The sequence below is a fragment of the Triplophysa rosa genome, linkage group LG2 (genome assembly GCF_024868665.1).
Source record: "Triplophysa rosa linkage group LG2, Trosa_1v2, whole genome shotgun sequence".
Classification (NCBI taxonomy): Eukaryota; Metazoa; Chordata; class Actinopteri; order Cypriniformes; family Nemacheilidae; genus Triplophysa; species Triplophysa rosa.
In genome coordinates, this window is record NC_079891.1 from 25,652,963 (window position 1) to 25,674,846 (window position 21,884).

At 37.7% G+C, this 21,884-nt stretch overlaps 1 protein-coding gene across 1 annotated transcript in view; it reads right to left on the minus strand.

Annotated features, from left to right (window-relative positions):
* The window catches only part of unc5db (unc-5 netrin receptor Db), a 187,195-nt gene extending 166,823 nt beyond the window's left edge, over window positions 1-20,372 (minus strand). Inside the window, exon 1 of the mRNA XM_057349612.1 lies at window positions 19,756-20,372. Within this exon, the coding sequence (XP_057205595.1) occupies window positions 19,756-20,143 (388 nt within the window). The 5' untranslated portion in view covers window positions 20,144-20,372. The remainder of the gene's footprint in view (window positions 1-19,755) is intronic.
* Between the last annotated feature and the right edge of the window lie 1,512 nt (window positions 20,373-21,884).

Below are 21,884 nucleotides of genomic sequence, written 5' to 3' on the forward strand. Positions count from 1 at the left end.
AAGTCAAAAAAACTCCTCACTTGTTGCCACAACACATTAATCAGAAAGTATTCCAGCATGGAAAAAATGAGAGACATCACCTTTAAGAATGACAAATTGTTATTCCATCCAATGATGAGTTTTCTGGCTTCATCTCTGGTTCTTGCTCATTAGAACAGATGTGTCTCTCTTCTACTATCTTTTATAATGGGATACCTTGGTTGCAGAAGTCATTGTACTCTTCTCTCCTCGGTACTCTGTAAACAGATGACAGATTCAGATGACAGATTGCCAATCACAACGCAACGTAAATGGAAGAGCTTGTCAATGTCAAACAGAAACAACACATCTGTTACTCATCAGCCCAAAGGTAGAATGAGAGGGACTCATCCCGCTTTATCAGATGCCACAAACTTTATCTTGAGATGATGGAATAGTGGTTTACTCCCTAAGGGTCTGACCTACAAATGGAAACAATGCATAGATGGCAGGTGAGATTACTGAATGCGTTGTTGTGACGTACTTACACAAGCAAATACACAAGGCCATTCTCTCATAGCATTCAATAAAGCACCAAGCATAGCCTGTGTTTGTTTATTTGCAGGACTATGTTAACCTAGTGTCATACTTTGTATCTCATTTAGATTTTATACTATAAATCCAAAAAGTTGTATATGTGAATGCAAAGAGAATGTTTAGTGAAACGGGATGAATATTTGGATAAACCACCAGACAGCTGATAGTCTCTTTCCCACGTGTGATGCCTGCCAGGTGCTAAAGCTGAAGATGTAAGTAATAATCACACTGAGATCGAATCGTCTTCCTGCATGCTTGCATTTCCGTTTTCTTGCATGCACACCTATTTAAACAGAAGTAAGTATCAAGTCAAGTGAAATCTAGTGAACTTCCTGACTATGACAGGCCATTGCACATAGTCATTTACTAAATAGATGCTTTGAACTTTACAGTTTATTATGATAGTTAATAACTCATTTAACAAAAACCGACATACTGATAAAACGTATAGGTTAAAGTTGCTTTGGATAGAAGTGTCTGCCAAATGCATGAATGGGAATGTAAATTTAACATAGACACTAAATCAATAAAGTTTTTATCAACTGGCTTGCAATAACTTGTAGAGAAATCCATGGATCTTTACACAGTAGTGTGCACTTTTATATTTGTTATACTCGTGTACACAGCGAATACATCTTGTTTATACAGTTTTATTATTTATTGTCTGCCTTGTTTACGCAGTCAGGTCAACAGAGCAGCTACATTTCAATTCCTTTCATATTCCGTGAAGGAGCAATGACAGTAACCCCTGACTTGAGTTCAAAAATATTTCATGGGACACGTCAGTTCCAATTTTTTTGTGATAAATTCAATGCGGAATGAAATAAAGTGAATTATTTTTCATGTTGGTTCTAGTGAAAACAACAGAGCCATCAGATGTAAGCAAAGTTTTATAGGTGGGGCCCTTGCCAGCGTAGTCAATCATGTAAAGTATTTTGGCAGTGATGACAGAAAGCAGAGAGAAGCTAGACCCAGTGTATCTCATTCACTGTGCTGTCGTGCACAAGAGCAGGACACCCACATCCATCAAATCTCTCGATACTGCTGTTTGCAAATAACATCAGGGCAGGCGGGAGGGTCTTACAGTACGACTCAAGAGGACAATTTATTCCCACACAGTGAATCCTACCAGGAAGTATTTGGACACATTTGAAAATGTTACTGCATTAAATAACAAAATACTAAGTGGCATCTGCAAGATCTTTTCTTAGTCATTTCTGCAACTATATTTAACCGATTGAAGCCAAAATGATTTGTATTATGTATCAAGTCAGTTATTTGTTATGTTTACAATAGTGAGCAAAAGTTTGGATTTCTAGGGGAAATTAAACCCACAAAATATTTGCAACAAAATGGAGAAGGCACTAAACTTTGAAGGTATTTATTGAACAAAATTATTTGTCAAAGAGGCAAACTAGCATATCTGGGAAATATGGGTTTTATTCAAATATACAAAAAATGCAAACAAAAACAGAAAAGCCTGTGAATATATTGACTGCAATTTTAGCTGTTATTAATATTTGTTGATCCTCTTGTGTAGTACTGTTTTGTGAATGTTTAATGTTTTGGGACTGTAAGCTTTACTAATGCATTGTCATTTTTTGTCAAGCCTCCTTAAAGGTCCAATGTGCAATATTTTGGAAATGCAGAAATGCAATATAACATACATAACTATTTTCAGAGGTGTATAAAGACCTTACATAATGAAGCGTTATGTTTTTATTACCTCAGAATGAGCTATTTCTGTCCGCATACACCGTGGGTCCCCTTGCATGGAATCCGCCATGTTGTTTCTACAGTAGCCCTAAACGGACAAAGTGCTCTAACAGAGCGCGTTTCGTAAATACATTATCTCCTTCGGCAAAGAAGCGAAAACGTGACGACGTGTCAGCCGCCGTAGCTTATCGAAAGGGACGGGTCGAGCAATTCGCAACCTCACTGCTAGATGCCGCTAAATTTAATTCACTGGACCTTTAAATTCATCTCACAGCTGAGCTTCAGTTTACATTCCAAATACAAATATGCAACATATATACAAGTTTTTAATACATCTTTACTAATATACTTCAATAAAACACGAATATGTTAGTTTACCAAAGTTTGATACAAATTTTGTCTGGGTGCTCTTGTAGAGCAACCACTGGTGTTGTATTTTATTATCTAATACAAAGACATACAATCATTTTTAAGTTCGACTTTAAGCGTCCGACTTTGTGGACCGTTGTAGTTTCGCTTTAACTGTATATTTAATCATTTACAATAAAAAAACGTAATATTAATATTGAATCTTAAAGAAAGGATCCCAATATTTGTACAGATAACATCAAGCTGGAATTGATCTTCTGTGTTTTACATTCAGACAGCTGTAAACGATGTTTTTTCATCATCTCATTCCAAGTATCAGCACTGTCATGGGATAGCCTACAGCTCCAAGAATGGAGCATCATAAAACAATAAGACGCCCACCCAAGGTCTTGAATTTATGAACTGTAGGATCATTACTGAGGCAACCTCAGCAAACTAAACCAGCAAAGAATCAAGGTTTCTCATCAACTTCTTGAAGAGTCATATCATGGCACAGTGATTTTGGTACCAAAGGTTCTGCAGGGCTTTATCACTGTCCGTTGTGCTTAGCATTTATATTTTCATCCTATCAAACTATATTGAAATCCTCTGAACTGCAACAGCCCGCTTAATGTGCTTTTTGTGTGCATCATAATTTGTAGATTACATTTATATTTAAATCCAAAGTGATATCCAGTGGATTACATTTCTGTTCAGCATGTGTGTTCCCTGAACACAACCCACAACTATCTGATAATCCTTTAACATGACAAGGTGCATTTCCACTGACAAATGATGCTAATTTGAGGTGACGCGACAGCTTTAGAATGTTTAGGAGGGATACACACGTGTATTTGCGAGATGCACGCGACAGTCGCCCTGACATTGACAAATAGGACTAATCTACACGGGGCTATTATTTACATATTTATGTTTCGACTTTGTCCTGCTATTTCTTCAGGATTAAATGAGCTTCCATTATCAACTACCGTTTCGGTGGGGAGAGCATTAATAAAATAATGCTTTGTAGTGAGTCTGGAGTCCTGATTTCTCCCTGGTGTGCATTATTTATCACCTGTCACTGTGTTAAATGCAAATCTTCAATGAACCTGGCTTTGCCTATGAGTCACAGCACCGGGGGTGGGGGGGGGGTGGGTGCATTAACCCCAAAATGGATTTGATATGGTTGCACAAGATCAGCACTATTTCCTCAGACTACACCTCCACAGCAATCATATAACACGCACACATGTACAGTATGTGCGACGTATTAAAAATGAAACCATGTTCATATAAAGGTTTTATTGCTTTCTGTGTTTTTTTGTGTTTCTTGTGTGTCATACCTTATTAGAACAGAAGTGTCTTCCTTCCCAGCGTGGTACGGAGTAAAAGACTTTGATAATGAGGATTAGTTTGTATCATTGGTGGCACGTCTGCTGACTAAGGGAGCGCCAAACAGCTCCTCGGGGACAATGTTCAGTCTGTCTTACCCAAAGTAGTAAAACAACCAGATGAGAATATAATCTGACAGAGATTCAACACTAACATAATGTGAAAAACAAACAGTAGCTGTAGTGTTCAAACGGAGGAACACACGGATCTGAAGCAGTCGCATGAAAACAGTTTGAACAGCAGTTGGAGTTTGATAAATGAATGTTGTGGTTAATTTTGGTATATGACAATTACATTTACACGATTCATTTTTGGTATAATAGCACTAAATGCAGCCAAAGAAAAGGACCAAACATAATTTGAAATGTTATTGTTCATAAATAATGTCTGTAAGTGAGTGTTCTTTGAACAAAAAAAATAAAACTGCCTCGGGTTAAGACATAGTATGGCATCCAGTATCTGACAGCTACAGAAGTTGTGTCTGTTTATAGCCTCCTGCACATATAGAAAAATCTGATCCTCCTCATGGCATGAGGTAAAGCTGCTCTTTTTGTTGCATATCATTATTGTGGTTTTACTCTTCTCACCTGAACAGCAGATACATATCAATTATTGGAACAGTAATTCATTGAACACAAAATAAGATATTTTGAAGAACGTTGGACCCCATAGACTTCCATTGTATGAACACAAAACAACTATTTCTCAAAACATCTTTTTGTGTTCTACAGAAAAAAGAGTCATATACAGGTCTCCAGGAACATAAAGCTGAATAAATGAAACAGTTGCTTTAAGAATATATCTTTCATGTTCCCGTTTTACATGTTACACTACATAGTTCGATTAATGGCATATGTCATTACGTCCCTAAGCGACGCCGTTCGACGTTCCCTCCATAATTTCATGCATCAACAAACAGTTCGTCTTCGCCATGGTACCACATACAGTTTTTGGTGTTTCATTTATTTTCTAGAATTGTTGGCATCTTTCTTGTTTCCCGTTCGGACCAAAAATGTGTTTTCTTGCTTGAAGCCATGTTGTTTGCCGTAAAACAAAACGGCTGTCGACTGCCGTGCGTGTGTGTGTGTAACCTGTCGCAAAGTGCCGCGAAAGCTCCTACGCGCCGGTAATAGTGCGATTAAACTGTGTACATGTCTATACCGCACTTCGATAATGCGACTAAAATAGGAGTACTCCACCCGTCTTAATTCGATTTGTGTTCACTACGATTATGAGTTTAGACGGGTTAAGCTAATCAAAAAGCTCTGTTTACATGCTCCATTCTTAATCAGAGTATTGTCTTAATCTTGTTAATATCGGATTATTGTTGTCCATGTAAACGTGGTCAGTGAGACATTATTACGGACAAACAGATAAAGAACAAGCTTTATGCCTGTTTTTAGCTTTCCTCTAAGTTGACTCGAGCATCACACCTCCTATAAAAACAAGCTGTCTATGTAAAGCACACCACTAATTGCATTAAGAGAGCAATATGTAGTTATATAACTGGAAAATATCCCACAGCTCATTATACACTGTTTTGTTGAATAAATGAGGTCATTATGCAGACAAATGACAGCTTTCAGCATTCAAGTGAGGTGATATGCTGTATCTAAAAACCTCTTTGGTTGACTCTTCATACTGTCACTTTGCAAAGACAATGTAAATACTGCTTATAAATATCATCCTAACACTTTTTTCACACTTTGTAATGTACTTTAATTATTACCTTTTTTCATTAAGCAGATGCTTTCATCCAAAGCGACTTACAAATGACAGAGCATTTAACATTAAGTCAATGACGTTAAATGAAGAAATTTATTGATTTATCTTTATCTCTATGATTATTGACACATGTCCTGCATTGTCAATGATCAGTAAATTAAGATATGGGTTCTTATCTATAGACTAGCATCGGGTCATTATGTTGATATTCTGGTTTGACCATTTTCTGGTGGTAGAACACAAGTTATATATGCAAACCTGGACATTTACAGTTATTACAGCAGATTTATGACAGTTCCATCAACAGACATGCAGCGCTGTACCTGAAGTGTATGAAAACATGAGACACTAATTAGTTTTCAATGCCACTTCATTGTGAATAGACGCAATACTGATGGGCATTTGTGTGAACCTAAAGCTGTTACATGTATTTGTATATTTACAGTGGCTATCGCACATTTACTCTGACGAGTACTTGACAAATAACACCATTAAGAGGGAAAAATGTCAGTTTCAGGTACCTAATGATCTAAAAAAAAAAAAAGAAACGACTTCATCACGTTTCAACAGCTGAAAAATAAAAAAACAATGAATAAAATGCTGATCAGCAGCCTCAAGACTCTGCATTTAATTCAGTCCTAAGTGTTAACAGCTTCATTAAATATTAAGTTTGATATGTTTTCACAAAAACAGTAACTGCGACTCTGAACTGTGTAATGAACATCAGGGGAAACAGAAGTGCCACTTCACATTCCTTCTGTTTCATGAGATGCTACTGTTATGTCTCAGAAAAATATTTGGTCGCCTTGGAATTATGAGGTTTTGGCTGAAATTTTTGTCAAAACTGAGTTATTCAGATATTCTTATTCTGAGACAATTTATTTACGTTATGTGATGTTCTCTCTTTACATTGTGTATATTTTGGGACTCTTTTTAGAAAACAAAAAGGTTCAGAAGTCAACTGGAAGGCAAAACATGAAGCTCAATAACTCAAAACTGCTCAGAATGCAATACTTCCAAGGCGCCAACTTGTGTGATGTTATGGATTCAGAGTAAACCCACAACAATTTGTAATTATTAGGTTATTTTTATGAATACAAATACGTTTTAGTACAATATTTTCTCCTCAGTGACATTTCGGTTTAGAAGTAGATCTACATTGTTGCTTTTTTCTAAAAATTGTATGGGTATAATTCATATTATATAAATTCATATGAAATTGCAACTTTATTTCCCCATGAGATCAGGTTGGTAAGTCACACACTGGCAGCTTGTCACAGATGTCCTATACCGGCATAAACAAAACATACTGTGAAACTCATTCATCATCAGTTTTCTCATGAAAGTGAAAATGATGCAAGGGCTTTTAAGTCATTACGAACTTTTTTAAAATGTATGCGCCATCATAATCTTTATTAAAGACTATCCATCCAATCGATTCCCCTAAGGACAAACGAAGTCCCGCCCTATTGTTTTCTCATTACAGAAGCCGTTTCACTCAGATATAAGTCACACACAAGAAAAAAACACCATTGCAACTTCAGTGTCATGCTCACTAAGCATTTTTAAAAGAAAGCTTGGGATTTTAAATATGTTGTTTACACATGCTACTGTAAAATGTGCAGAAACAAATGTGTTTCTTGTCATTTTCAATTCTGAATTCAAGAGTTGAATTCGGTCCCTGTACCAGGTTGAACTTTTACAATGGATGAGGTCATTATGTTTTAATTTTCAGTTCCTCATAAAGTTGAGCGGCTGCCGGCTAGCACTCATAAACGGGGGGACGCTAGCACAGTAAATCAAGGAGAGACGTTAAATATATATTAAATAGTGCACTCCAAGGTCCATGGCACAGTAATATCAATAAAATGCCACGGTCAGTCATATGTTCATGCATAGAGTCAAGTGCAAGGGCTTGTTCGTAAAAGGACTCCATCCATTTTCATTCAGGATTTGGATAATGTGAACACACATGAACCAGATATGAATACAGTCTAAATATGGCTGACGCTATATCCATCTTAATCTGATTTTTTTTAAATTTTCTCTTCATTTCTGCCTTCCACTAATAAAAACTGATGTTATCTAAATCTCTCTCATGTGAATGTACAATAAGACTTGTTTGGATTTGGATGAGTAACTTTTGGAAAACGTTTAAAAACACCAGCACTGTATGTGGATGGAGAGCATTCGAAATTCATCTGGATTAATGTGATCATAGCCTAAATACTTGTACACACCGGGATGATAATCGCACGCGCTTATCGCCAGCGTTTTTTAAGATGTTTTTCAACGTTCATAACCAAGCAATTTTCACTGGCGATGAGTTGAGTGAATGTGCAAATTCACTCCCTGACATAGATACCCCGGTACACAAGGTGGTGCTGCGCAACTTTATGCTTCTGACACTCGCTTGCCACAGAGAAGAAGAATTCATCTTGCGTCCTCTTCGTCAATGTGTGCTTCGTCCGTTTTGAGCTTGAGCGCCACCAAGTCGTGTTTTACTGTAACTTCAGCAGCTCCAGGCACGTGAACAAAAACGCCAATCTCATTGGTTGGCCAATTTTTAACGTGTCGCGTCAAAAAAAAAACGAATTAAAAAATATTACGCTTTTTCACCTGCTGATTTGCGCGTCGATGTGCACACTCACATTGGCGCCCATTGTTTAGTCACGAGGCGTTAAACGTCGATGATAAACGCGCGCGATTATCGTCCCGGTGTGGACAAGCCTTTACGAATCAAAGACAGGAGTTGGTTTGATTCATTTCTTAAACTCAAATCTGTGGTGCTGGCCTTAGATTCAAGTGACTTGAAAAGTACCAGGCTTACCTTCATGCAAGTCTCAATTACCGATCATTCTCTGAAGCGTCTATAAAAGCTATTACTCAAAAACATCTCTGTTGGCAGGCTTTGTGCTCATGACACCTGTAACCCTTTTCACATTAATGCAATACTTCATCTTCACAACTTTGACGTCACCCGGCTTTAAAGGCAAAATGACATTTCTCTTGAAATCAACAGTAGCTGTCATCACTGATTAATGATTCACATAAGAAAGGAAAATTATTTTATTGGAATAAAATCAAACAGGTGTTTGCTCAATGTAAAACTCAATGTAACAAATGACTCATGCTGCCTTAATGAATCGATATAGCTCACGCATCTGCTGCATGTACGACTATCAAGCTATTTCAGAGTTACCAATGTTTTAATTGCAGCGATACAGTGAGTGAGTAAATGCTAACATTGTGTTAAGAGGACATTCAGAATCAAAACAACAAATTGGATCATTTTCTATTGATGACATGAAGCATGAGACGTTAGATGACAATAACAAATAAATAAATAATATAAAAGTTAATCAGACATTAATGTATACTGTAGCTCTTACCTACAAGAAAAAAACTGTTTTAAAATTGTATGACCTTTCTTATTAAACTACAACACACAGAACGCTAATCCTTCATTCTGACAAATATACCACTAATAAAGCCAGATGACAAGCAAATAAAACATATCACTATCATTATGTTCTTAATTGAACCGTAACAAAAATACTTCATTAATATATACAGGGGAAAAAATGAACTGCACTCAAAAGTCAAGTTGTGTGATAAGGACGAATCTCACCCTGGGCTCAGATGAGGAGTCAGTGATATATAGAGCATAAAGAAAGCTGCTAATTAAAATCCATACTCTTAATGAGCTTTCAGACACCAATTGCTTAACATGATTACAAAAGATAAAGGTGGTAAATCAAGCTTGTTTTAATTAAGTCTAAGATTTCCTTCCCTGTGAAGATAAAGAAAAGGTGCCATTAGCTCTGCATGCTCTGTTTTATGGACCTTCTATTGATTCACAATTATGTAAGTGTAATTCTTTTAAACAAATCACATTAACATTTAATGCAACCAGACACCACCGGCTAAAGAGAAAAAAGGTGCATTGTATTGAAACGCTTTTGGGTATATGAAATGGCCAATTTACATGTTTTACTCCTTTAAAACAATCAAATCAAGTGAATGTAGCAGTTGGGAGTCTGTTAATACAATTTCCGTCTATTCATTATGATATGGAGGTAACTCCTGCTGATGATGAATGGAAGACTGTGAATACATTCGAACACTGCCACTGCTTTGCAGAAATGAAATAAGCCAAGAAAATAAAACATCTTTCCAGCTGAGCCAGTTACACAATGTATGACTGTTCTGTTTCTATTCAACTCAAAATCAACAAATGTTTTATGAGGGTTTTTTTTCTTTTTAGCTGCTGCGCTATGAGCTGCCATAGTTGAATCCAGCAGAATATACTGCAGAAAATGTACACTTTAAAAACTGTTGTGTTAAAAACAACACAGTCTGTCCTTAACTAAACACATCTCTCGTCTAGTTAAGTACAACACATTTTGTGTTACTTTTAACTCCACCTTGAGTTGTCCCTTTTATTTATTTAACATAAAATCTTCACAAAATGACTCATAATGTTTTTTAAAGGCGCCATTCCCCGTGATGCCAATTTTCAAACTTTAGTTAGTGTGTAATGTTGCTGTTAGAGCATAAATAAAATCTGCAAAATGATAAAGCTCAAAGTTCAATGCCAAGCGAGATATTGTCTTTAACAGAATTCGCATTTTAAGGACTACAGAGAACGGCTGGAATTGGACTACAGCCCTTTACTTCCCTTGTACATGATGTCACTATTCCGAGTTTTTGAATAACCTCCGCCCAAAGGAATACACCGAAAAAGGGGCGAGGCCTTCCTTAGAGAAGAGGAAGAGTCACTGAAGTAGTGTTTGGTTATCAGAGGTTGTAAACATTTGACTGAGCTACATGCTAAACTACTTTCACTTTCATCACAGTCCTACAGCTGGTAATAAGAATTCCGCTACGCACATTCTAAGATAACCAACGGTCAAATAACAGCTTCCATGACTTTAACATCGGCTGTGAAAGCTGTTCTGTGTAATACACTGATATTGTGTGTGCGCGCATACCTCTAAAACACTTCTATGAAACGTCCTTTGAAGTCCTGCTTGCAAATATCTCCTGGTTAATCTGCTTGTTTTATTATCCAACTTAGGTCCAATATAAACTAACGCTTCTGTTATTAGTGTTAATTAATATAACCGGTCTGACGCCATTCGGTCCGGTGTCGTTTCCCTCGCCATAGTAGGGGAAAAAATTGATCTCTCATGAAGATTGACGTTTGCACGTGCACTAGCAGACATCCGTTACACTTTGATCGATCTGCATGTGTTTAACTGATGAAGTGAAGTTGACGCCATTGTTACTGTTTATTGGAACCAAAGCTTATGAATACACGTGCACTGAGAGGGGGACCGACCAATCACAACAGCTTGAGAAGCGGAAGGTCGCTGATATGGTAAGGGTGGGACATCGTCAGACAAACGCTATAAGCGGGGACCCAATCATGACAGACTGCGTCAGCTTTACCAATCAGAGCGTTTCGGAAGGAGGGTCTTTATACAAACCGGAAAAAGCCGATAATTTTGTTAGAAGACAGACAGCTGTGAACAATAGACTTGAAATATGTGAAATATAAAGGGTTTTTTGAAACTAGAAACATGAACATCCATTGTTAAACAACCAAAAAACACAATCAAAGCTTTGAAAACAGCCAAAGAATGGCCGCTTTAAAAAAACATAATGTGTTAAAAACATGTCTTATTAATAACAGATCCTTTTTGATAGTGTATATTCTGGGATAATGTACACTGAACCAGCTTTACTACAACTTACCAAATCCATAAAATACATTAAATATTGATTAGAGTTGAAATGATTTTATTTGCTTGCTTGTACAGACCCCAGAGTGAAAAGAAAAAGAGCAGTTATTGTTTAGAAAGACAACAACAGACAACACTTTTTATTCAGATCGTCAACTACTGCAACTGACCAATCAGAAAAAAAAGTATTTTAGAGATCAGAGTTTCAAAATAAAGTTCACCCAAAAAATAAAATTCTGTCATGATTTACTCAACCTCAAGTTGTTCCAAACCTGTATACATTTCTTTGTTTGGTTGAACACAAAGAAAGATATTTGGAGAAATGTTAGCAAATGAGATTTCTGGGGCACCATTAACTGCAAAAAAGAACTATTGTACATCTTTTTTGTTCAGTTGAATACAAAAGAAAACATTTTGAAGAATTTCGGAAAATAAACAGTTCTGGGCCACTTTCAATGGTGCACCAGAAATCTCAGTTGAAATCTTTGTATTCAACAGAACAAAGAAATGTATACAGGCGGGAACGACTTGAGGTTGAGTAATTCATGACATGAAAAAAGTCATTTTTGGGTGAACTATCCCTTAATAAGGAGTTTTAAATAGCTTTTCTCTAATGTATTGTTTTGCATACAATAGCAGCCCACTAGTTCTGCATTACACACATTTCACCTCATCTCTGTATCTGCATTTGTATTCAGTCACTCACTGATCTCTCTGAAATGTCCCCATAGGAGACAAGTAAATTCTGACATGACTATCCTAGCATTACAGTTCCCATGCCTGCATTTACACTACTCACGCAAAGATTTTTCTACTTAAGAAATAATAATGCAGCATTCGTGAATGAGGTAAATATCTCAAATGTTCTTCTGCATGTGCTGACCATGAATAGACCACTCTAGTACACAGACAAAGAGATCCCTGCATCCCTGCTGTACCTACATCTTTTCTTAGAGCTCCAGATAAGAGAAGCAAACAGTATGATTAGATTTGATTGAAGCACCCAGAACATGTATTTGTAGATTCTGTAATCAACATTTGAATTGCAGTGACTGCAGTTCAAATAAAACGTCACCATGGATACGAGAAGTGTTTTCCCTTGTTTTCCACTTTTAGGGTAGCCTACAATTGTCCTGGTGAGAAAATAAATTAGGACCCATATCTTTAAAAGATACAATTATAGTGTTTCTGACTTGATAAAACATTTGGAGCTGCTGAGAGGCGATTGGACTAAACATGAACCGGACCTCCAAGTCATTTTGCTCATATGCTGTTGCATCGGAACAGATTTTAGTGGGTGTCTTCACACGGTTGTTTCCAATAAAACTTTGGATAAAGAACAGTTTGTCTTAATAGACCTGGCATTAAACTACAAAATGTTCTGCGTTTCACGCCATTATGGATTAACATTTTGTTATAGATTTTTCTTTTGGGTTCAAGCAATACAATTACCTTCAGCAGCTTGTGTAATGTACACTTCAAAGGCAAAAAACATCTTTCACGAACCACTAGCAAATATAAAATTAAAAGAACTAATAAAAATACATTTCTCGTCTTCAAGTTGTTCCAAATGTGTATACATTTCTTTATTCTAATAAACACAGAGCCTGTGTTTAAGCCTGCTCTCTTGGTCACTTTAATCAGACTGATAAGCTCTTTGCACTACCTCTCATCTGCACTGTTGTATATTTCACTGGTTTGCACTCTATCTGACATTATCTATCTTCTTTCTTTTTATATACACTCACCTAAAGGATTATTAGGAACACCATACTAATACGGTGTTTGACCCCCTTTCGCCTTCAGAACTGCCTTAATTCTACGTGGCATTGATTCAACAAGGTGCTGAAAGCATTCTTTAGAAATGTTGGCCCATATTGATAGGATAGCATCTTGCAGTTGATGGAGATTTGTGGGATGCACATCCAGGGCACGAAGCTCCCGTTCCACCACATCCCAAAGATGTTCTATCGGGTTGAGATCTGGTGACTGTGGGGGCCATTCTAGTACAGTGAACTCATTGTCATGTTCAAGAAACCAATTTGAAATGATTCGAGCTTTGTGACATGGTGCATTATCCTGCTGGAAGTAGCCATTAGAGGATGGGTACATGGTGGTCATAAAGGGATGGACATGGTCAGAAACAATGCTCAGGTAGGCCGTGGCATTTAAACGATGCCCAATTGGCACTAAGGGGCCTAAAGTGTGCCAAGAAAACATCCCCCACACCATTACACCACCACCACCAGCCTGCACAGTGGTAACAAGGCATGATGGATCCATGTTCTCATTCTGTTTACGCCAAATTCTGACTCTACCATTTGAATGTCTCAACAGAAATCGAGACTCATCAGACCAGGCAACATTTTTCCAGTCTTCAACTGTCCAATTTTGGTGAGCTCGTGCAAATTGTAGCCTCTTTTTCCTATTTGTAGTGGAGATGAGTGGTACCCGGTGGGGTCTTCTGCTGTTGTAGCCCATCTGCCTCAAGGTTGTGCGTGTTGTGGCTTCACAAATGCTTTGCTGCATACCTCGGTTGTAACGAGTGGTTATTTCAGTCAAAGTTGCTCTTCTATCAGCTTGAATCAGTCGGCCCATTCTCCTCTGACCTCTAGCATCAACAAGGCATTTTCGCCCACAGGACTGCCGCATACTGGATGTTTTTCCCTTTTCACACCATTCTTTGTAAACCCTAGAAATGGTTGTGCGTGAAAATCCCAGTAACTGAGCAGATTGTGAAATACTCAGACCGGCCCGTCTGGCACCAACAACCATGCCACGCTCAAAATTGCTTAAATCACCTTTCTTTCCCATTCTGACATTCAGTTTGGAGTTCAGGAGATTGTCTTGACCAGGACCACACCCCTAAATGCATTGAAGCAACTGCCATGTGATTGGTTGATTAGATAATTGCATTAATGAGAAATTGAACAGGTGTTCCTAATAATCCTTTAGGTGAGTGTATATCCCTGATTGTAAAGTTGAATTATATATACATACAGTATGTATATACAGTATATAATCTGTATCTATCTGTAATTTTTATATATATTATTCTGTGTTAGTGTTATCTGTATGCACCAAGGGTCTGAGAGTAACGCAATTTCAATCCTCTAAATGTACATGTGGCAGAATTGACAATAAAGCAGACTTTGACTTTTTTGACTTTGACACAAAGATATTTGAAAGAATGCTTGTAACCAAACAGTTCTTGACTACCATAGTAGGAAAAATTGCTTCATAAATTGTTTTGTTCTGTTGAACACACAAGAAGATATTTTGAAGAATGCGGGACAGCAACCAGTTCTGGGGCACATTTGACTATGAATTAAATCCTACTATGGAAGTCAATGGTGGCCATTCTTTTAAATATCTTTCTCTGTGTCCATCGGGGGAAAAAATAGATTTGGAACAATTCGAGGGTGAGTAAATGATGACAGTATTTTTATTTTTGAGCGAACTGTCCCTTTAATAAAGATCAAATATACACATTAGCAACAGCAAGGCTTGGGGGACAGGTTTGTACAAAACATGCCTCATTTACCACAAATCTTCTTATTTACTCAAGTCATCTCAAAAAACAAAAAGAAATCAGTTAAAATAGTGAAATAAGTTACAGAGTTAGTTAGTTATTGCAGAGAATTACATTTACATTTAGTCATTTAACAGATGCTATTATCCAAAGCGACTTACAAATGAGGTAAACAATGGAAGCAATTGGAACAATTACAGGTGGCATTACATGGCCCATTTGTATCCATTAACTGGGATATATTTAGCCATCTCCTACAGTATATTTATCGCTTGTTTTAAGGGAGTAAGAAATCATTTTTCCCATCCTTCTCGATATGATTTAACTCTTGGATTCATCTCCTCCAGTCTACACCTGCTCAGAGATTCAGAGATTTGATCGCCATGAAGAAAACAAATGTTCAAGAGACATCTGTTTGATGCACAGATGGAATAATATAAAGTTTTGTTTATGGTCAGGTCACTGCTAGGTTAGCATGTGCAGTTAAATTGCCAAGCTGCATGTTTACTACAATTATCATCGGCTGCTATTTAAATGATGACAAAAATAAGAAAAAACAAATACCTCTTAGTTTTCGCTATAGCAACAAAAAATTTATAAAACCGCTAAAACATTAATTACTTAGCATGGAGTACAGTAACATATTTTTCAAAAGGCCTACTATGTTTTCTGAATTAGCTTTACTCAAAGTAATGATCTATAATCAGCATAAACCCCAGAATAAATGAATGCAAAGCAGACCAATGATTCACCCAATCGTATTGGTCATGGTAGGGCTGTCACGATAAACCGACCGACGATAAATATCACGTGATTTATGCACAGCTTTTGAGTGAAGTACGGGAAAATGCTGCTGCATCCGAAAGCCAGAGGGCGCTCTCGTGCGGAAGCTCCAAATACGCACTGCAGAAGAAGACCATAACACCTTCTAGAATCTAGGAAATGCCTATGGACGTCTTTTTATCACTGTTACTCAAGCCTCATCAGGTATTTTTATGATAATAAAGTATATTTATAATGATCGTGTTTAACGGGTGTTGCTTTTTCAAGTGCACATTATAAGCGACTCAAACTCGCACTGCTTTTACATCTAGCAGCATTTCCTACTGATCCCAGAGCCGTGCTTCACAGACAAGCTACGCATTAAAAAAATATCGACATATTGCATATCGCAGCCAGTTCGATTACAATAGGATTTGTGCTGAGCAGGTGAGACAGAGAAACCTGGAGAAATGCCAAGAGAGACTTCAAAAGCACTCATTTCACATATAATGGCCTTCCATCTCCATCCGTATTATACGGTGAGAAGATATCAGTCAAGATCAAGACTAGACTAAACGCCTCTCATGAAGTAACTGCCCTGAGGGTGAAAGAGAGATGGGAAATACGTGTGAACCTCAAGGACAGTATAGATGAACTTTTGTACTTCTGCCCATAACTTTAGATGAAAACGCCTCATAATTCACTTATCGTTCATGCACGCTTCATCCGTTTTCAAAAAATCTAATATAGTTTGGATGCATAAAAAATGTCTCCAGTTGTAATTTAATAAAGAGTTCTTGCTCCAGTGAATCCTCTGATTCTCAAGCTTCACAAAATCTTAATTGAAAGTTTTATTTATTATAGAGATACAGTGATGCAGAAACAAGAAAGTATTAGACAGGTAAAGGGATCAGGAGGACATTTTGATTGAAAGTTGCATCGCCCGTGTGGGTACGGAAAGTTCCAAAAACAAAGCACTTATGCCACCATTGCACCATGTTTCTGAAATATTTTAATGAAACAAAGTTCTGACATTGTGAACTTGCATAAAGGGTTAATTCAACATATAATAATATTCGCCATTCACTTCAGCTGACTGAACAAATATCTGCATATGCTTGTCTCCATGGACACCAAATCCATCACCTTTATTAGACAGTATTCTTCCAGCTTCTATCCTCTTCATCTAATTATAAGGAGCTGTACATCTTTTATTAAATATAAAAAAGTGGCGAAAATGGCATTATCGGTTTCGGACAAAATAAAAAATGGGCCGAAATAAAAGCCGAAATATCCGGCGCCCGAGTCTCTCCCTTTAGTGCTCACTCTAGCTGTTATCAAAGGACGATCATGTAAGCGCGCCATAACAAAGACTAAAACGAATAAATATAACAAAAACAGCTCAAAAACAGCGGACAGAAAATGACCGCCTTTATGTTTCTTTATTGTTGCCGATCACGTGCAATGACTCGTGCGTGTTTTAAAACTTTAAACGCAACAAACTCTTCATATGTGAATGATCAGCGGAACGATCTGTCAGTAACTGATGATGTAACTCACATGGACAGTCATCTGGCAATTGCTGATATCACTGAAGCACATTTTAAGCCTGTTTACATGAACAGACTCACTGCCCCTCTGTGTTCTGCATGTTCTGCTTTTATTAAAATGATTGTGCATGTATGAAATTACACGAGGGTGAGTAAATGATGACAAAATTTTCATTTTTGGGTGAACCGTCCCTTTAACATAGACATGCTTAGTATCCGCAGTGCTGTGAAGGTGGATGAGTTTCACTGCGAATTCTCTCCGTTGCATTTCAACTTGTTAGTATTTTCAACATAACGCACCACTATATATTCAACAAAATAAAGGCAAAAAGCTGAAGGATTAACCCACAAAAATGTCAAGCCCACTAGTGCACAATAAAAGAGCACAATAAAAAGAAAAACACTGTGCATGTAAAGTCCCCTAAGATTTATGGTGTAGATGCTACATAAAGTGAAATAGTTTATCTCAGAACTAACACCCATGGAACTCGTGAATGTGACTGCCATTTTTCTTGCCAGAAGTCTCTGTGCATTCTCATTTTGCATTCACTTGACATGCACATTATAGATTCAAGACTGGAAGTCAGATGAAATGTCCTACGCTCTGTTGGGGATTTGTCCTTACTACAGATAAAGTAGGCGCACCTTTGTGGAGTTCTGTCTTTGACAGACAAGCAATGAAAATAACATTTCCACCATGGAAAGAGCGTCCACAATCGATTTCTCCTGATTCAACCAATCTGCAGACAAATGAAAATATATTTGGATGTGGCTTATATACTTTTAATTCCTGTCATAGATTCTTTCCCATTCAAGTTGGTCTAGAAAGTTGACTGTGAGTGATAAAGTGTACAACAGCAAAGGCAGAAACAAGAGTGTGAATTCATACAAACAGGCCAGAGAGAAATGGAAGAGAAAAGAGTTTCTGTGATGGGATGGAGGGCAGAGAATGAGAGCAAGGGTAGTGGCCATCACTTCTGCCCTTTAATCAGTACCATTGTGTCAAAGAAAGAAATGAGCATGGCGGGTCCACACTGGGTGCAATGCAGCACCAGAGACTGGACCGTTTGAAGTTAAAGAGAGAACACACAGAGAAACAGATTAAAGACCGATAAACAAACAAAAAGTTTGTAACAGATGTTAAGTGTATCTGTGTATTATGCTGCTGAATAAACATTACAAATATGACTCTAGTTATAGTCACTTTCTAGTCAATAAAGTAACATGGTGAAAATTATATGCGGCCAAAATGCTTTTCCAGGCAAGTTGGTCCCCTCAGTTGGCAGCAATCTGAGAAACGCTTAGAAACTTCATGCAACAACAGCTTCTATCTACCTCAATGAGGAAATACAGAAAAAAAACGTATTACGCCTGTCCAGGATGCCATACAGTGTATTTACTTAAAAGTAGGTATTTTTTATCTGTTGCAATATCAATCGTTTCATATTTCTTCTAGTCACTTTAATACACGTGACCCGTCTCTTTACTATGGCCTTGAGATTTTAGGAGTTAAGGGCCATTCACATTATAACGATAACTATAAAGATAACTGTAACTATAACTATATTTGCGTCCACACCAGCGGACGATAACAATAACGTTGTTTATTTTAAGCCTGCGCGCTGCAGTGTTCTCAGTCACTAAAATGAATGTAGATGACCTGCTGATGCTTTCGTTTTCATTCCCGAACGTCTTTTCTCCATAATATGACAGCAAAGGCTGGATGCTCTGACTGAAGGCTGTGCACTCATGTCCGGGACGTAAAGCATATATTTTGCCAGCTTGCTGACTCATAAGCGTTACATATATAATATCCCGCCTTAAACACACCGCTTTCCTTTCCTCTGAAAAGCGAGGTGTGCTAAGATTGGCCAGTTAACCAGTGCGTAGTGATTGGTCGAATACTGAAAGCGTGTGACGGAAATGTAACGCCTCTTACCATATTCGGAACATCATGTTCCCAAGCAATTGTACTGAGAGGTGATAAAATGTCATCGGTACTTTCCTTATCAATTCGAGCCCGAATCTGATCCGAAAAATGAAGATGATCAAGCCGATACATCAACTTTGCCAGCGCGACCTGATCAGGATGTAAAGGATTGGTAAGGTTTTTAAAATATATATTATGTTAAATAGTTAAAAACTATAGCTAACTGTTTTACCTTTTATATACGATGTTATAAAGATGTGCCGTTAGTGATCAACCAGTGTTACGCCAAGTCTAGTTGCGACTCAACAAAGACAATAAACCCCATTATAAACACAACATTTGTTGCCTCTAGTTGGAACATAATTACTGATTATTATTAGGACTTATGTTGTCTTTTTTCACGTTGCGTGCGTGTCTGCATTTGCTGATCACAAACACACGACAAACTCAACATGCGTTAGTCCGTAACAAAGTTTTTTACAATGGAAATATACTTACAGGCTGCGAATCTGAAGCGCCAGCCTGTCCTTGCGAAGTTGTAATGGTTGGAATTGCCCCACTTTTTAACAAAAGCTTTCGTGCACAGCCGGCCTCTGATCTCTCCCAGGTTCATGAAGCAATCATCTGTGAAATAAGCTGCACACACTTGAATATTCGGATTGTACTGTTCTGGAACAGTATTGTACATAAAATGTAACCATTCGTTTTTAGTTGTCTCATCTTTTGGAAGGGCAAACAAAGAGGCTTTCTTTTCACAACGAAACATAGCGTCTCCACAACATGCCTGCGGCGGCGACGATACAATGAGATTTACAAGTACGCTCACCTTACTTGCGTATACATTTGGGCGGTCTTTAGTTAAGTCATACCACAAAATGACGTACATTCATGGGGGTGTGGTTACACGAGGCGTTTCAGGCAGGTCTGGGTGAGCATTCGCTTTTAGATAGAATGCATCTTTTGTTCCGACACTTTAATTTTTGCAATTTTACGTGTTTAATACATGCATGGGCAACTTATAACACACCAAAGACACAGAAAAACACGTATTCGCACCATATGACAACTTTAACACACATAGATGTGCCTCAAAGACATTGACGTGTTTTCACTTCCCTAAGAGACGAACACTTACGTTCTCCCTCCATTTCGCAAACAGCTAGTTCTTCATCCTGCTTTTAATAGCAGGACATCTGGCGAATTATGGCAGTTTGCTCCCTGTAGTGAAATTAGCTTCCCTTAACAACCTGAGATAAAAATAAGAATAAAATAAAAACAAAAGCAAAATACATTATTATACCGAGTACACAGGTTCTTCATTACTGAAACATTTGGTGCCGAATGCAGGGCAACAGTTTTACAATTTAATAAAAAGAAATCTGTAAATATCCAGCATCGCTGCTCCACAGATGCTCAACTCACAAGATGCAATGCCATTACTACTTCATTCTACTTTTAGTAGTTTTGTTGATTGTAATCACAGATAAAAGTAACACGCCAGGTCTTATACAGCCATTCTTTTCTTTTTACTACCTACAGCATCTCCCTTTCACAGCTCGTAGCTTCACCACATCACCTACACAACAAACAGACCGCGGAATGGAGCAAGCTGTTTCACTCCCAATCAAGTTTAAGGGCGCATTACCTTCCAACTGACATGGAGAAGCACATCTGCTCCAGAAGTCTTCAGAGGAGACGAAGAACGAGAGCAGACTCCTGAATTACAAGCCCATGCGGCCCGTGTGACACATTCTGCAAATCCAAATGGATGCCTACGACTTTACTGGGAAAAAGATGATGCGAACGCACTGCACTAGGAGGCCGCTTGTTCGAAAACACCACATGGCACCATATGCCTGTTTGTCAGAGCCAAAGATCTATTTATGAAAAGAGAAAATAGAGATACACATGAGTATTTTCAGTTTTATTTAACAGAGGCGTGCTCGTACTGATGTGGAGAGGAAGCGATTGAGTATTTATACAGAATATTTCCCAGATGTATCCTATTAGCAAAAAGCTTTCCTGTTTGTTTCGACATTCACATCTCTCTACTGCTGTTCTATTCAAATCTTACGCTTTTTAGACAACTTAAATAAATGAAAATGATCAAATACTTTCCTCATTCAGTGCATTACCACCCACCGTGGAGAATCATGGGTGTAGCTGTCAGAGATGAGTAGTCCCTTGGCCCAAATGTTGTCATTTCAAATACCAAAGGTCTAGACACCAGATATTATATCTTCTTGCAATAAATTCTCTCTAAGCTCTGTAAATTTCACAGCAATATAAGACTGCTACGGCTTCAAAAAATAATATGAGAAAGCAGGTAATATCTCGAGGGATGTGCAAAAAATACCCCATCCAAATTACAGAATTGTTGTCATGAGGAAACAGGTGCTGTATCCTGTGGAAGACCTGAGAACCGATGACAAATGATGAGACACTCAGAAGAGATACGAAGTAACATCTGTTGCATAAAATGTTAAGTGTGGTGTTGTCCTAGATTATGTCAAGAATTATACGTTTTAGAATAAAAATCCTGGGAGTGACTTTGTAACGTAACTGCAGACATACCTGGAACTTCCCCTGGTCAACCAAGTTAAGATGCAAATTGATTTAATAGCTTA